At 37.9% G+C, this 16,766-nt stretch overlaps 2 protein-coding genes across 8 annotated transcripts; both read left to right on the top strand.

Moving 5' to 3' along the window:
- Nucleotides 1-38: 38 nt before the first annotated feature.
- Nucleotides 39-9,788, top strand: LOC126785062 (protein PSK SIMULATOR 1-like). 7 transcript variants are annotated; one of them, XM_050510645.1, is made up of 13 exons: nucleotides 39-1,321; nucleotides 2,558-2,852; nucleotides 4,584-4,912; nucleotides 5,041-5,133; nucleotides 5,214-5,304; nucleotides 6,540-6,633; nucleotides 6,811-6,908; nucleotides 7,412-7,481; nucleotides 8,006-8,109; nucleotides 8,559-8,675; nucleotides 8,827-8,912; nucleotides 9,209-9,253; nucleotides 9,342-9,788. In XM_050510645.1, the coding sequence occupies exons 2-13, from the start codon at nucleotides 2,610-2,612 to the stop codon at nucleotides 9,580-9,582; spliced, it is 1,611 nt and encodes a 536-aa protein (XP_050366602.1). In that variant the 5' UTR covers nucleotides 39-1,321; nucleotides 2,558-2,609; the 3' UTR covers nucleotides 9,583-9,788. The 7 variants fall into 7 exon arrangements, 6 of the variants coding, with proteins under 6 accessions (XP_050366602.1, XP_050366601.1, XP_050366600.1 ...); XM_050510644.1 differs by lacking the exon at nucleotides 39-1,321 and adding an exon at nucleotides 1,994-2,070; XR_007671015.1 differs by lacking the exon at nucleotides 39-1,321 and adding an exon at nucleotides 2,079-2,281 and having other exon boundaries at nucleotides 8,006-8,113; nucleotides 9,342-9,359.
- A 1,849-nt stretch (nucleotides 9,789-11,637) lies between these two features.
- Nucleotides 11,638-14,301, top strand: LOC126783420 (sucrose transport protein-like). The gene is made up of 4 exons (XM_050508890.1): nucleotides 11,638-12,977; nucleotides 13,535-13,598; nucleotides 13,708-13,751; nucleotides 13,870-14,301. The coding sequence occupies exons 1-4, from the start codon at nucleotides 11,721-11,723 to the stop codon at nucleotides 14,053-14,055; spliced, it is 1,551 nt and encodes a 516-aa protein (XP_050364847.1). The 5' UTR covers nucleotides 11,638-11,720; the 3' UTR covers nucleotides 14,056-14,301.
- The last annotated feature ends 2,465 nt before the right edge of the window (nucleotides 14,302-16,766 follow it).

Here is a 16,766-nt window from a genome sequence, read left to right as displayed (position 1 = left end):
AATAACTTCATCCAAGTATACCGGAGCAGGAAGAGTTTGGCCGGCTCTCGGCTCAGTTGGATGCCTTGTTGATGAAGCTGCGTATTGGCAACAACGGTCCAAGGTTACTTGTTTTCTTTGAAGTTGGATATGAGTAAACCTTGTGATCGTATGTAGTCGAATTTTCTAGAAGTTGTTTTGCTTCGGTTGGGTTTTGATGAGACCTGGGTCGGTATTATTATGAAGTGTGTGACTACTGTTCGGTATTCTTTTTTGATTAATGGTGTTCCGAAAGGGTATGTAACTCCCTCCAGGAGTTTGAGACAAGGGGATCCGTTTTCTCCATATTTGTTCCTTCTATGTTCTGAAGTGTTTTGGCTTTGTTGGCCCGTAAGGTTGAGAATGGTGACCTCCAGGGGATCTGAATTTGTGATGCTGTTCACCATCTCTTATTTGCTAATGACAGTATGTTATTTGGTAAGAGGCTAGAGTGCACTCATATTCAGTCGGTGTTGAAAGATTATGAATTGGCGTTGGGTCAACATATTAGTTTGTCCAAAAGTAGCATGTGTTTAGCAAGAGGGTCCCTTAAGATGAATTTCTGGGTGTTCGCATCGATGCCAAACATGATAAGTACTTGCATTCAGATTTGGTTTCGGGTTTGGGTCGGCTACGGGGGTTGGTAATAATGCTGTTAGTAGTTTGCGTCATGTGTGGTCTTCTTTGGTCCCAGGGAAGGTGAAAGTACATATTTGGAAAGTTTGTTCATCCATTCTCCCTACAACCTCACAACTCCGGAATAAACGAGTTCTGATACTGAATGATTGCTTCTTCTGTAATGCGGAGGAGGGAAACCCAGCTCGTATCTTGCGGGATTGTTACTTTTTGAGGGATCTGCTTCGGTTTAGATTGGGTTGTAGCAGCTCATGAGATCCTTTATGGTAAGGACTTTGCTCTTTTCTTGATGCTTCTTTGGAGTGTGTTGAAAGAACAGAACCTACGCATATGGAGCAACAAGGCTTCTTCGGTGAATTAGGTTTTTTGCCGATCAATGGCGTACTTTCATTCCTTTATGGCTGTGCAGAGGACTCCTAGTCCTAAACAGCGACGTGTTGTCTCTCCTTGGGTTCCTCCTCCCTCGGGTTGGTTGAAGGTTACCATTGACGAGGCTATTGATTCTACTTTGAAGTTTGGAGGAGCGGGTGTTGTTGTGCGTAACTCCAGTGGAGTGGTGGTTGCTGGTTTCTGTCAGGTTTTACAGGACATTTTTTATCATATGGTGATTGAGGCGGAGGCTGCCTGTGCAGTGTGTACGCTAGTAGAGGAGTGCTCTCCTGCTCCGGTATGTTTTGAGTCTGATTGTCTCCAGTTAGTGCAGGCTATGTCTAGTGATCATTCTGATATGTCTATTTTGGGTCGTATTATAGATAATATTTCTCAATCGTTACACGGATCTGGTTTTTCCCATGTTTTTAGAGAAGCTAATGTTTTTGCTCACAAGTTAGCTAAGTTTGTTTTATTCTCATGTTTCCAATCCTGAGTTTCTTTGGATGAATTATGTCGTCTTCTCCCGTACAAAACAAAAAAAGGAGAGAGAGAGAGTAAATACAACGATATGTCCTTTGTAGACTTTTATAGAGATTTCGACAAAAACCTAACAAGACACTAGAACACAAATAATAAGATTAAGCCCAATAATACGTAATTGAAAGTTCAAAATCTCCCTTTTTCTAGATTTTATACCATTGTACTCCATTGAAAGTTCAAAGCTGATGGGCATATTGCAATTTCCTATTGTACTCCAAGGAAATGTACAAAAGAGTAAACCACTAGACTTACTCATGTACAGTAGTGTAATGACTGGTTCAAATATGGTAGATTTACTCATTCGCTCGCGGCTGACACGTGTGCTCTTCTCATTGACATTGTGTTGACCAAAACCGATGATTATTTGGAAGTAACAAGATTCGAACTAGTAAGTGAAATAAAGAGGAAGAAGGGAAGAAAATAAAAGTAAACGCGCCAAACGTGCCATCTAATTTAAATATCAAGGTCTTCTTGGTCTCCTTCATCTTCCCAATCGCTATATACGTAAGCTTCTCTCTTAAGGCTCATATCTCAACCCTTCCTTGTGGAAATTTCCTTGGTTGCTTCTTTTCTGCTCGTGTCTGTTTTGCACTTTTGCCTATCCCATAGTTTCTATATATAATCTGGGTTTGGGGATCTTGAGATTTCCCACTACAAGAGCTGCAATCAATGTCTTTTAGTACGTGGGTTTCTTGAGCTGTCTGTCTTTTACCCTGTTAGCCTCTCTCTCTCTCTCTCTCTCTCTCTCGATTTTAACTTTTTCGTATTTCTGTTGTTGCATTCGGGTTTGTGTTGAGTACTTGAGTTTATGTTTATGTCACTTTACTTTGAATTTGAGTGTTGTATCTGATTCATTCATGGTTTCGGTTGCTAAATCAAATAGAGTTTCTATGTTATGGGTTTACTGCTTTACAATCCTTTGAATTCGAAGCTTTTGGGTGGATTCTAACACTGCCACTGTTTTGGGTTTCAATTGTTGGAAACATTTCAGGTATGAAGCTTGTAAATAACGAATCAAGTACATTTTTTGGGTGATTATCATAATGGGACTTTTCAACAAGGTATTCAGGAGGCCTCCAGTAGAAGATATAACTGTAGTTATAAATTATCGTCATACTAGTAATGCGAGTGCTGAACTGCCCCCAACAACAAATGGTATTACAACTCCATGTGTGGCTGTTGGTGATCATAATCCCAATTGGTTTCCATTAACAAATGGGAATGCACATCCAGTTGATATAAATGATGGGACTGCTTGCTTCTCTAAGCAAGCGGCTGTTGCTAAGGTAATATCTACAAATTTCATACATTCTGAATGACCTTGCTACTCTGGAATTAATTTTTTACATGATAATATGGTAAGACGTATGATGGAGAATTATGGAGAATTTTTTATCTTTTTTGAATACAAATATGTGAAGCGTTTATGTGATACATGTAGTATATATTCATTTTTTTTGAAGAGTAGTAAATATTCACTTATCATACAGATTTCTTGACTAGTGATACTGATGTCACCCCGATTGTCTTAAGTATGGAATCGTGATGGTTTATGGTGTCATTTGTCAATCCTTATATATATACCCTGAATTTGAATTTATTTCTGCGGTATATTTGTCCTTTAATTTAAATACTATGAAACCTGGGGCTAATGAGCTTCCTGAATGGAGTAATCCGGCTTGTTTGGATCCTTTCCGATAGGAGAGAACTTTATGATCTGCATACTAATCCAACTAGAGATTAAGGTCTTTCCATTTGCCACTGCGTTACTTGGTTATTCAAAATTGATGATGGAAAATGAAGTACACATTGTTCAGATCGAAGCTCTTTATCAGTTTGCTACAGAAATCCCTTCAACACTTTGTAAATGTAATTCGAAGAAGTTAGTTGTCCTATAGTCTTATGCCAGCTCTATGATCTTCTGTTTCTAGAGAATTAACAGACCACAACACTCGAGTGCTGAAGAAAGCATGTATCATCGGCCCATTTCTATTAGTTTTAGCCATCTGGTGTTTGCACTTTTCTGTTGTTTCCTGTATCATTCAAACAATCAACAAACTTGTTTTTCCACAAACAGTAATATGTATTAGAGTAACAAACTGGAGTGCGATGTATCATACACCAATCTGAAACTGTAAATTTTGCATCTATTTGCCATTCTAGGTTTCCATTATTAAGTACTGGATACTGCCTTCAGCTTTCATAAGAGTATTGCACACTCCACCTGTAGTTAGCAAGCAACATTATATCAGCAGTAGGCTCTGTAGCTTTTGAGTAAGCTAGCTTGACTGGGTTTGTAAAGGCAAAGAAATTTTGGACAGGTTTGGTAGTAGCATCACTAATTGGGACCCAGCTTTGAATTCTGAGGTGCAAATAGTAGGAAATACAATTTCAGTTTGAAGTTGCAAACTCAGTTGTTCGGGGTGTGAGTTCTGATGCAATTGGTACTTTTAATAGTGGAGCTGTTAGAATGAGCATACCGCTTGTGGTAGACTTTATATTGTGAAAGGTTATACTAGAAGGCATCATAAAATCTGAGTTATTTATGATTATACACCCTTGATAGAGAAATAGGTTAATAAGAATAGGGACTACTTGGGCCTGCCGCTATTTGGATGGTTGGGGATCCCAAACATAGAATTCTGTCTGTACATATGAGATGAATTGCTGAGAATTTTGGGAAATCCATATGCGAGGAGACTAAGATGCATCTATCTAGTTATGCTGTATCACCAGTTCATATTCAGTCTAATTATGATAATGTAAATTTTCAAGTTATTAGTTTGGTGTTTTAGTTTTCTCCTGTAATACATATATCGGAACATTAGTTTGTGTATTTGGGGCTCTTGTCTAAGTATGAAATTTTAGTGGGTCAGTATTTGAAGTAGAAATCAAAGCAGGAGGGAAGTAAATAATACTGCTATATATGTTTCTAAATACATATTATAACAAATTCTATGTTTCTTTTTATGTTTTCTCATTTAGTTATTTGTTTGTTTTGTTATGCTTGATGACAGGTATCAGAAGTGAGCTCCCGTCTGAGCAGGGCTGGTAGTGCACGACTTGGAAAGGCTGTGGAAGTTTTGGACAACCTTGGCAGTAGCATGAGTAGCAATTTGAACACTAATATTGGTTTTACCTCGGGGGTGACAACAAAAGGCAATAAAATTTCAATTTTGGCTTTTGAAGTCGCAAACACAATTGTGAAGGGTGCAAATCTAATGCAATCCCTTTCAAAGGATAACATTAAACATTTGAAAGAGGTTGTGCTTCCATCCGAAGGGGTACAGAATTTAATATCGAGAGATATGGATGAACTCCTGAGAACTGCTGCAGCTGACAAGAGGTTGGCAGTGAAACCTTTCCGTTTATACTTTTCTGAATGATCAGAAAAGATGTCTTTGTTATAAACATGAATCTTTGAAATGTAATGTATGAAAGTTGATTTATGGTTTTATTATCAAATCGTGGCAGAGATGAATTCACTGTCTTTTCGGGAGAAGTTGTGCGTTTTGGAAATCTTAGTAAAGATCCTCAATGGAACAATTTGGATCGCTACTTCAAGAAGTAATCCTTACGTATTGTTTTCATTGTATATTCTCAACTGAACCCATGCCAGATTCTGATGGTCACCTGTGCTATATTAGGGTGGGTACAGAACTGACACCTCAGAGGCAATTGAAGAAGGACGCAGAACTGGTGATGCAGCAATTGATGATCTTAGTTCAGCATACATCTGTAAGTTAATGCATGAATTAGAATGCTCGTCTCAGACTCTCAGTGAGTTGCATCCATTATTGATCTGTCTTAGAGTTCATGTAAAAATATGAACCATGTTAGTCTAGAGATTTTGGAATTTTTATATATTTTATTTACTTCTTTTTGTGGTAATATATTCGGTCTGGTAAAATCAAATTAGTATATGATTGTCATTGGGTTTATTGTACCTTGAGTTCTATATTTATCATGCATCGCTCATTCTATGCTATTTCTTTGTGAATTATGGTGTCTAAATATATAACAGGGGAAGAAGCTGCATGTAATTCATTGGTAATCCATAGATGCTAATAAAATTTTTGTGCGTTTATTAAAAGTCAATGAAAGTTAACTAGTATAACTCAGATGAGCAATTATAGTCCGTCAAATTTATCTTTGTTAAAGGTTGGTAAGAAGTTTGCTATTATAGTAGTGAATTTTATCATTATTGAGCTGCATCATAATGCTGCAGAAAGGATTTACTGCAGATGTACTAAGCATCAATCGAGTACAGATTCCTCATTGAGAGAGAGAGAGAGAGAGAGAGAGAGAGAGAGAGACTGCAATATTTTTAGAAGATATTGTAAGCAATAAAGAGCCTCTTTGCAAATGGTAAATTTTGCCAAAGATAAATCAAAAAAGATAATCAAATTTTTAAGTTATACCTGTTGAAGTTTTATAGATCGTATTCTCCAGTTAATTCAAAGGAATACGATAGTGAATTTCATCTCTTCGGAGGATCTTTTGGTGTGAATAAAGCTGATGATTTCATGGACCTAGTACTTGAACCATCTGAACTGAAGTCCATTGTTTGTTGCTCGGCTATCTTGCCTTCTTGACCTAAAAGGAGAAACAGCATATATTGATATGCACCTTTGTCACCAAATAAGGAGGGCTATTGTACTTAGGATTGGACTGCAATTTCATGGTCAGTATGTCGGTTTAGTGACTGACTGTGCTGGAAAAGGCTTGTATATTTAATACTAGCAGGAAAAAATTACAAATATGATTGTTTGAGAGTACATCACCAGTTTGATTGCTCAATGTTGTCTGTGATGTATGCAATCCTTGCTGTTTCGTAAATTTGTTTTCTTTTTTCGAACAGATAAACAAGTAGTGCATTGGTAAAAGATTTCTTACGGGAAAGTTACTGCTTGACCATTAATATTTCTTGGAGCTTAATTTACTAAAGGAAATGTTTTTCCTTCCTGTTACAGGAATTATATCATGAATTGCAAGTGTTGGACAGAGTTGAAGAAGATTATAGGCGTAAACGTGAAGGAGAGGATGACTCCAATACCACCGAAAAAGGTTACTTGTATTTTATGTTGATCATTTTATGTTGACCTTGACTTGCTTTATTTAATTTGTATCATTGGCCTGATTTTTGTATTGATGAGATATTGTTACTCTTATATATTTTTCTCCATGCCATAAAACTATAACTATCAAGTAAGTTTTTCTGGTCGTATCTGTATATTTACACAGACGAGAACCTTCCAATTTTAAGAGCTGAGTTGAAGAGTCAAAGGAAGTATGTGAGAAGTTTGAAGAAAAAATCACTCTGGTCTAGCATTCTGGAAGAGGTATTAAGCCTATTTTTTCCTTTTATTTATTTATCTCATCTAGGTTATGATACATTTCTTTTAAATTGACTCTAGTGCTTACTATTATTTGGAAGGTAAATATTTTGTTTCATATGAGATATTTAGTTATTTACCATGGGGTCGGCCTCACAGAGCTGTTGGCAATTCCAATCTAAATAAACTACACGTGATAAAACTGTTATACCTTTTTATAGTAAAAAAATTACTTCACCTTCCCATCTGGTATGAAATATTAGGAAAATAGTTCACACCCTCTTGAAATTTATTAAAAAGGACTGATGAAGAAATATATATTGTGATGCCGAAGGTTATTTCTTTCATTTTTGGTGGAATACATTAGTTACAATGTGTGGGGATTTCCAGCAGTGACACACCCCTTTGTCATAGAGTTAAAATTTGGGTGGGTATGCTGAGAAAAAAAATCTGTGTCAAAATTTTGTTTAATCAAGTTCTCATAGCACTCTTATATCTCCTATTTTCAGGTCATGGAAAACCTTGTGGACACTGTGCATTACTTAAATTTGGAGATCCATGAGGCATTTGGCGTTGCTGGTATGCTTCAAATTTTTGGACAAAATTTGTGACAGATATCTTCTAAGATGCTTGCGTCGATCCATCTGCTCCTTGGGTCTAGGAAAGGGTGTAGATAAAAATATGATGTGCCTTTGGCATTCTATTTTAGCTTTTATCTTCCAGATAAATTTCCGTATGACTTGGATTGCAAATAATCATGTTGACCTTGTTCACTTGTAAAAAGTGAGAAGCATCTTTAAACTCTATGTTGGTTTCTAGAGGACCTAAAACTGAAGCTTCACTATTCCACCAGAATTTTTTTATAGGAGGATGCTGTTACTCCCTCAATTAATAATCCATACTAAGAGCTAGCTAACATCTGTTTCATATATTAACCAAAAAAAAAAATCTGTTTCATATAAACTCCAACTACTACTGGCTATTTTATCATTTTTCTTGCAATACTTGATCTTGCTTTTACTTATTTCCAAAAGTTAAAATCATTGTGATCAATTCTTGAATGTTATTATCAGATTTATATAACTCTTTCTTTGTTGTTGCAGATTCTTATAAAATTGTGACAGTTTCTAATAACGATCACAAAAGGCTGGGGCCTGCTGGTCTTGCCTTGCATTACGCAAATATTATCACACAGATTGATACTCTTGTACGTGAGTAGTATTTCCCCTTAAGCACTGCAAAGTTTTTTTTTAAAGTGGAAATTTGGGAAAAGGCATGTATCACTAAACTTATTTGTTCCTTCTTTTCTTCTCCTTGTTTATGGCTTTATGCACATGTTATCATGCTAAACGTATTATTGTAGTCCTCAGCTAATAAAGAGGGAGAAGGTGATAATATCATTATATTAACTAAAAGCAAGATTGGTACAACCAACCTATGAGAGTGAGCGTGCATTGCATTGCATCCACTTCATTTTTCGGAACACATAGTTCAAGATTCAAGGTTTCAAACACACGATTATAGTAATTTTCTGGATTATAATGAAAGTTTATTTTTTTTCGTTTACAAGTTCAGTAACCATTCCTCAGCAATATAACTATCTGATGATTAATATTTTGGAAACATTCGTATGATTTAACATTCGAATGTAACCAGGTGTCTCAATCATGTTCTGTGCCTCCAAAAACACGAGATACATTATATCAAGGGCTGCCACCTGTTATAAAGTCTGCTCTGCGCTCAAAACTACAGTCGGCTCAGGTTAAGGAAGAGGTATTCTATAGTCTATTTAATTCATGGAAATATTAACAAATCAAGTTATATTACTTTGAGCATGATTTTATCCATTTCACGATTGACTGTAAATTGTTTCCTCATCCATGTACCGATTTACATCTATCCTCTTCAAATGTTATTCCCACAGCACACAGTCCCTCACATGAATCAAATCAAAGATGAAATGGAAAAAACTTTGCAGTGGCTTGTTCCGGTTGCTGCTAATACAACAAAGTAAGGCTCCATTTTATTTGATTAATTATCAACTTTATGTCTGTTTTGTTTTGTGTTCTGGGTTAGCTTTTTCACCTCTAGTACTTTGCAAACGCTGCTATGGAAATGAAAGAGGAATTGTGCAATTTGTTTCTCTCAAGTTATTTCCAGTTATTATAAACGTAGATAAAATATAAGTTGTGCTCTCTATATAAATTATGATTCAAAATCGTTCAAAGTTTTTAGGTCTATATAAATATATATATATATATATATATAATGAGTAATGAGTGGTGCTTTTTGCTGTGTTCATTTAGAGCTCATCATGGCTTTGGTTGGGTTGGAGAATGGGCAAACACTGGGTGAGTTCTGACTTGCAGATGCCTTTTCCTTATTTATGTATCATTCAGTCATATATGGATAGTTCTAAGATATCTGAATTCTTTTTAGGTGTAAGATGAACCGGAAACCTACTGTTCAGACTGATTTGCTGATGATTGAGACACTACACCATGCCGATAAAAGTAAAACGGAGTCTTACATTCTTGAGCTGGTTGTATGGCTTCATCATCTGGTCAACCAAGTGAGAGTGGGAAATAATCGAATCAGATTCCGATTCAATCCCCTTCTGCTCCCCAAACGAGAGGACAATTTATTGATCTATAAGCAAGGCCAACAGTCCAAATGCTAATACATTGTCGTAGTCTTTCTGGAGTCTGGACTATAATATGTGAATGATAGACGTGATCAATTCTTTCTTAATTGTAGTCGATGTTGATTTGTAATACATAACTACTTCTAGTGATGCCATTCTATTTGTTTAAACAATGTAATTATGATGTTCAATTGGTATCATTTGTATGGAACCTGAAATTACATAAATAATTTGAATTTATTTTTGCATTGCAGTTCTCCTTTAGATTAATACTATAAAACCTAGAGCTGATTTTTGTTTTTGTTTTTTTTTCCAATGGTATAGAGTTTTGAGATCTCCATACTACAATCAAAGATTAAGGTCTTTTGTTTTGTCATTGCTTTACTTTGAATATAAAGTAGATACGCAGTGGCGGGGACTAGAGAAACCTGAAATGTTTATTTGCTATTAGCAGAATGCCTGCTTGCCAGCACTTCGTAAACAACTTACCTCTAGATATGATGCTCTTGCAGCTCATCATTGCTCAAATTAACGCTGAAATAGAAGCCACTCTCTGGATTGGTTTCTTCCTATTTCCATTGACACAACCAAGTAAAACTGCTAGTTCGCTACATTATTTCAAATCTTCAAGTGTTATGGTATACAAGTTTTGTTTCCAGCTTTGTGTCCAAATTCATTCTTACTAATCAGTCATATTGTTACCTGTTACTTACCGATCTTAAATTCTCGATCATGCAATCCGAATTCATATTTAAGAAATACTGTCACCATAGGCTGAGTAAAAGTAGCAGATCGAGCTAGACTTCCTGGCAAAAGATAAACTTAACCATTGAAAATTTTTTGGCTAGGCGAATAGACTCCTATACCGTCACCTAGGTGAAGTCCTTGGATGTCATTGATATGGAGTTGACACAATGTGCAGGCTCCAAGTTTAGTGTGTTAGTATGTATATATGAACATACTGACAATATATTACACTGCAAACTCTTTGTATAACATACAGTGTCTCTCATATATATTTAATTCCTAATTCCTATATACATGCAGGAGTGAATGCATATATACTGGGTTGTCCTCGAGTCAAACTTAGAGACCGGCCACATGGTCATATATAGACTTTGTATGCATATCAGCATATGTATATGACTAAACCGTTGTGTGTTCCCCTCATCAAGGAAAAAGAAGCCGTTAAGTGTTGTTCGCATTCTTATATAACTAAACCGTCATATGGTTGTCTGAGTATTGTTATAGACATGGGAAATTATAATATATATAGAGTACCGTTTATCCAACTACACTCATGAGTTGATAAGGGCAACAGCAAGTGGTCACTCCTTGCTCTAATGTCAACAATGAATGAGGAAATCTGTGTTGTCTCTTGATTTGCTGCAGATTTTGGGGGTTCGAAACACCGAGGTATAGTCAAAACTAGTTTTGGTCGTTCCAAGTCACGTATAATATATAAAATTACTCGTACGTACTCTTCGATCCCCGATAATGGGGAAATTCTATAATTATATAGAGACTAGGAGTTTATATAGTCATCAAACAGAAATGGTATAATTAACATGTTGTGTAACTAGATTACCTTCCTTTTTTTTCAATTATATGGATTTTTTACGGGTTAATCTAGTATATATCAATGTATGTTATACATCTCACATCCAACGATTGACAACGGATATTATTTTTCTGACCCTACTCATAAAATAATATCGACCGTCGAATGTAGAATGTATAGCATACATTGATGTATATATATTAGAATTTTCCATTTATTACTAGCTAGTTAGAAATTACAGGTGAAACTCTATAGAAATGAAGACTATATGACCAGAAATGAAGGTACCACGTCTGGAACTCTGGATTTCCGAGAGAAGGTAACAGAGTAGTAATGGCGTTTTCTACACTTGGCATGAGTTTCTGACTGTGATGCTTAACTCCTAAACGGATAAGGCCGCCAGCCCTTGCCAGTTGCCATTATCCAACACCACCTCCCCCCTCCTTAAATCTCCATGCACCTCCGCCTCTCATCCCTCACTCTCACTGCTCCATTTTCCCACTTTCACCTTATCCGATCCCCCCTCTGCAATAAACAACCAACCATTAGGGTTTTGCTTCCTCAACAAACCCAGTATCACTCTCTCAATCAGAGTACCCATAGCCATTAAACCATGGAAGTCGAAACCATCCACAAGCCAAAGCCACAGGCTCCCATATCAACCCCATTGAGGAGAATCATTCTCGTGGCCTCAATCGCCGCCGGAATCCAATTCGGATGGGCATTACAGCTCTCCCTCCTAACCCCCTACGTCCAGCTCCTCGGCATTCCCCACACTTGGGCCGCCTTCATCTGGCTCTGCGGCCCCATCTCCGGCATGCTCGTCCAGCCCATCGTCGGCTACCACAGTGACCGCTGCTGCTCCCGCTTCGGCCGCCGCCGTCCCTTCATTGCAGCCGGGTCCTCCCTCGTCGCCATCGCAGTCTTCCTCATCGGCTACGCCGCCGACCTCGGCCACCTCTTCGGCGACTCGCTCGACAAACCCACCAAGCCTCGCGCCATCGCCGTCTTCGTCGTCGGGTTCTGGATCCTCGATGTGGCAAACAACATGCTGCAGGGCCCTTGCCGCGCACTCCTCGCCGACATATGCGGCTCCGACACGAAGAAAATGCGAACCGCAAACGGGTTCTACTCTTTCTTCATGGCTGTCGGCAACGTCCTAGGATTCTCCGCTGGGTCCTACACCCATCTCCATAGGCTCTTCCCCTTCACCAAGACCATAGCCTGCGACGTCTACTGCGCCAACCTCAAGACCTGCTTCTTCCTCTCCATCGCTCTCCTCATCGCCCTCACCATCCTCGCCCTCTCCTCCGTCCCGGAACCACCACAACCCCCGGAAACAGTGCAAGTCGTCGTGGAGGAGGAGATTGAACAAGAGGAGGAGAGGAAAGCAGCAGCGCCGGTGCCTTTCTTCACCGAAATCATAGCGGCATTTAAGGAGCTGAAGAGACCGATGTGGATACTTTTGGTCGTGACATGCCTCAACTGGATAGCATGGTTCCCTTTCTTACTCTTCGACACTGACTGGATGGGGAGGGAGGTTTACGGTGGCCAGGTCGGGAAGGGCAGGATGTACGACTTGGGGGTCAGAGCCGGCGCCCTCGGCCTCATGCTCAACTCCGTCGTGTTGGGCTGCGTTTCTCTCGTTATTGAGATTCTGACGCGTGCCTTTGGTGGTGTCAAGCGCTTGTGGGGAGTTGTCAACTTTCTCCTCGCCATTTGTTTGGCCATGACTGTCTTGATCACTAAACTAGCTCAGTCCGCTCGACACGGAGCCGTTTTGACTGCCGGAGCTGAGCCACCGCCTCCCCCCGCCGGTATCAAGGCCGGTGCGCTGGCTCTGTTTGCTCTCTTGGGTATACCTCAGGCGGTAAGGAAAAACTGGTCCCTGATCGATTTCTATGTCTAACGCTCTTAATTAACTTTTGTCTGGAAATACATGCGTCATTTTTCTGCTTTATATACAACTGCATGCAGATAAGGATAACACACCTTCATATTAATTTCACCACCTCTTAATTAACAAAGTGGTAGTTATATCCGACCTAGCTGCGACAAAAAATTATACAACAACTTCTGCTATATACACATACATAACTGGTGTTTAGGTCTCGTATGTGGAACAATTCATAAATAATTTCTGGTCTGAATGTAGGAATCAAGTTTGCAGAATCAAAGATGGTAGTAAAACGATGAATGTAATTATATTAATGATTAAGATTTAAGACTAGCTGTTTCGTGTTGAAACTTCTTGGCAATGCTTGTGCTTTTCTTTCGGGTCCAGCCAAATTTGGTCAACTATGTAATTTATTTCCAAGTTTTGCAGTCTTTTATTGATTTTTGGTCCCAGTATCGATTCTGTTGCTTAGTTTTACTATCTTCCGCTAGCTTCCCTAATCGATCTCTTCGTTATTTCTACACCTACAGATAACCTACAGTGTTCCATTTGCTATGGCATCCATATTCTGCAGCAATTCTGGTGCAGGCCAAGGTAAAGTTTCTAACATGAACTTGGTATATGGAGGTTACAAATATGAAGAAAAAATCTGTAATTTATATACCAATGCAACACTCATTTACTTGGATTGTCTTGCGCGCAGGGCTTTCGTTAGGAGTCTTGAATCTTGCAATTGTTGTGCCCCAGGTAATTTCATCACCAACATTAGTTAATGTCTTAATGCATGAACTTGTTTGGCCAGCTGATTGCAACAGAAGAAGTTTCCGTTTTGGTTTCGATTTCTCATGTGAATTGTAATATGCAGATGGTAGTGTCAGTAGCGAGTGGACCATGGGATGCTCTATTTGGTGGTGGTAATTTACCAGCGTTTGTGGTTGGCGCAGTTGCAGCAGTTTTAAGTGGTATATTGGCTCTCACTATGTTACCATCTCCTCCACTGGATCTTCCTACAATTAAGAACGCAAGAGCTGCAGCTGCTGCATTCCATTGACTCCGATCGAGCTCTACGTACAGAGCTTTAACTTTGGCTGTGTTGCTAATTTTCTTAGTTCTTATCTTAATGGGGTTCTTACTAGCTAGTGTACCTGTAGGTAGCTTTCTTCGAAGTTCAAAAACAAAATGCTGAATTGCCATTTGTTAATGGCATAGCAATACTCTGTGATCTGTATCCACGCGTAAGCAGGATACAGAACGTCGATACAACCGTTGCATGGTTGACCCAAAAATCCTCTGTCTTTGTAAATTGCTTCATTTTCATCTAGCAGCCAGTGGCATGTTTATGGTTTCTTGCACTATGATAAGGATGAACACACTAATACTTCCTTCAATCTTTAGACTAACTGAAAATCCAATCGCAACACCTTATATAGCATCTAAATTTAACGTTAACCTATACACTGGGAAAGTGAACATAAAAATATGATCACGATCATCGCTTCTAGACGTTGCAATTACTGGGGCATGAAAATTAATGATGTCAGAGCATGACCACAATAGGATGAGGGTTTCGTCAACCGTCGAAACCTTATGGCCGTGTTTGTTTGCTAGGATATAACTAGAGATGGATTTTTAGACACCGAAAAACCGAAAACCGAAAACCGACTAAAATCGTACCGAACTGATACCGAAAAACTGAAACCGCAAAAAATTGATCTATCGGTTCCGATTGTAACATCAAACTGAGTAGTTCGGTTTTAGTTTGCGGTTTCATCCGTGTAAAAAACCGATCAAACTGAACCGAACCAAATCGACATATATGTATAATAATAGATGTACGTCATGTTTTTATTGATTAAGAGTTACATACGATATACAAGATTTTACACGATTACGGCTTCGAAATGTCTAACTTAATTGCTCACAGTCTTTAACTCATTAAATATTACGTTTTAATTAATACTCTATCGTAACTTTGTTGATTTTATTTGTTATTTCTAACTCATCGCAATCTAGTTTACTTATTTACTAACTTGTAGCTTACTACTTTATTTTGATTTTAACTTTTGTTTTATGTCAAGTGTAAAAAGTTATTGCAAATGGTAGGTTACGTAACTGAAACCGAACCGAATCAGTTGTAGGTTAGCCGAAACTGTGATTAATAGATATTTTTCCGGTTTCGGTTTTGACAAATACAAAACCAAGGCATCAGTTTCAGTTTTCGGTTAGTGCTCTTAATCAAAGTCATATGTGATCAACCTAGCAAAACATTGCAATATCATTGATAAGAACAATGACGCAGGAAGAAGAGAAAGACAAAAGGGGAAAAACTTGATACTTCAACTACGATGGTTGATTCATGCATATACAATTTGATTGCTGCTAAGTGCTAACACAAATGAAGAAATTAAGGACAAAAAAGAGAAGAGATTACAGAAGGATCATCATCTTTCCAATTACATTCCTTATTCTAATTTCATTCCTTGTTGTATCACCAATTCACCATTGAAGGAAGCTACCCTCCAAAGAACAGTGTACTTGAAAAGCGATAATAATTTCAAGAGTACGTGTTCAAGTGTATACAATAATGGAGTTTCTCCTTATTTAACAACCTGTAAGATTAATAATCAAAGAAGTCTGTGATGTACCTCCATAATAGAATTAGGTGAAGTGTGTTTTAGAACACCATACACTGACAACAACACTTTTTTTTTATCAAATTCGAATTCTTCCTCACATCAAAATACACTATGGATACAATGATATGGAGTTATTTCCTTTGATCTTCCCCCTTCCTACCAGCACCATTCTCTCTCTCAGTCTCTCTCTCTCTCTCTCTCTCTCTCTCTCTCTCTCTCTCTCTCTCTTCCCAATGAGTAGCAAATGGAAAATATAATCGAGATGACATGAAAAGGTAACTATATTAAGACTAAGCAATGGAAAGCAAACTTACCTGGACAAAAGACAAAGAACAACAATTCCCTGATCAAAACTCATGATCAACTATATAAGATAGTGAAGCAAAATTGAATAGAAAACCGAAGCCGATTGCAAAGAGTGCTATAAACAAACATAATGAAATTTACCGCCGAAGCATACCCATCGAACATTGTATTTCAATCTCATCTCTGCAATAAGAAAGAAAACATTGTAGAAAACATTAAGGTATGACAATGCAACTCTCTCTTTCTGACTGAACGATACACAATGTATCTACCATTCTACCAAACTAATATCAATATATCAACCACCCTTCAATCAAATTAATAAAATTTCTATTAGACTCGAAGGAGACTGAATATAAATTAAACTAAAGCCAAGCCGTGCTTTTGAACCGAGTCGTATGAGAACTGCAAAGAAGAAGGAAAAGAAAAGGAGATCCGGTCAGTGTGGGAAAATTGCAAAAAAAAAAAAAAACCCAATTGAATTCTTCAACACGCAGAGTCAAAAATCAAGAAACCCATGAGAAAGATAGAGGCCTTGGGGGGGGGGGGGGGGGGGGGGGGCGATGAACCTGAAGCCTCAAGGAACAATGATAGATCATTACTTGAAACGTATATAATAAATCTTGTAAAATATCATTGTTAGTATAGAATAAGTATGGATCGTTCAGTTTAAAGAATCAAAAATGCCTCAAAACTTATCATGTTATTGGGAGATTTGAGTTTGATTATACAACTACTACTGAAAATAAACCTAAATTACTATTTACATGATCGACTTCTCTGTAACAATCTTAAACCAAGTTTACCATTACACCTCATA

This window comes from Argentina anserina, chromosome 2 (genome assembly GCF_933775445.1).
Source record: "Argentina anserina chromosome 2, drPotAnse1.1, whole genome shotgun sequence".
Lineage (NCBI taxonomy): Eukaryota > Viridiplantae > Streptophyta > Magnoliopsida > Rosales > Rosaceae > Argentina > Argentina anserina.
The sequence above is the reverse complement of the archived record's forward strand: the minus strand, read 5'-3'. Positions and strand labels throughout refer to the sequence as shown.

What these genes read in the sequence shown, in the direction of transcription:
- LOC126783420 (XM_050508890.1), top strand. Translation starts at nt 11,721, where the DNA reads ATGGAAGTCGAAACCATCCACAAGCCAAAGCCACAGGCTCCCATATCA. An exon ending in CAATTCTGGTGCAGGCCAAG is followed by an intron (nt 13,599 to 13,707) that starts GTAAAGTTTCTA and finishes TCTTGCGCGCAG; the next exon opens with GGCTTTCGTTAGGAGTCTTG. An exon ending in TTGCAATTGTTGTGCCCCAG is followed by an intron (nt 13,752 to 13,869) that starts GTAATTTCATCA and finishes TGTAATATGCAG; the next exon opens with ATGGTAGTGTCAGTAGCGAG.
- LOC126785062 (XM_050510645.1), top strand. Translation starts at nt 2,610, where the DNA reads ATGGGACTTTTCAACAAGGTATTCAGGAGGCCTCCAGTAGAAGATATA. An exon ending in ACTGCTGCAGCTGACAAGAG is followed by an intron (nt 4,913 to 5,040) that starts GTTGGCAGTGAA and finishes AAATCGTGGCAG; the next exon opens with AGATGAATTCACTGTCTTTT. An exon ending in TGAGGCATTTGGCGTTGCTG is followed by an intron (nt 7,482 to 8,005) that starts GTATGCTTCAAA and finishes TTGTTGTTGCAG; the next exon opens with ATTCTTATAAAATTGTGACA.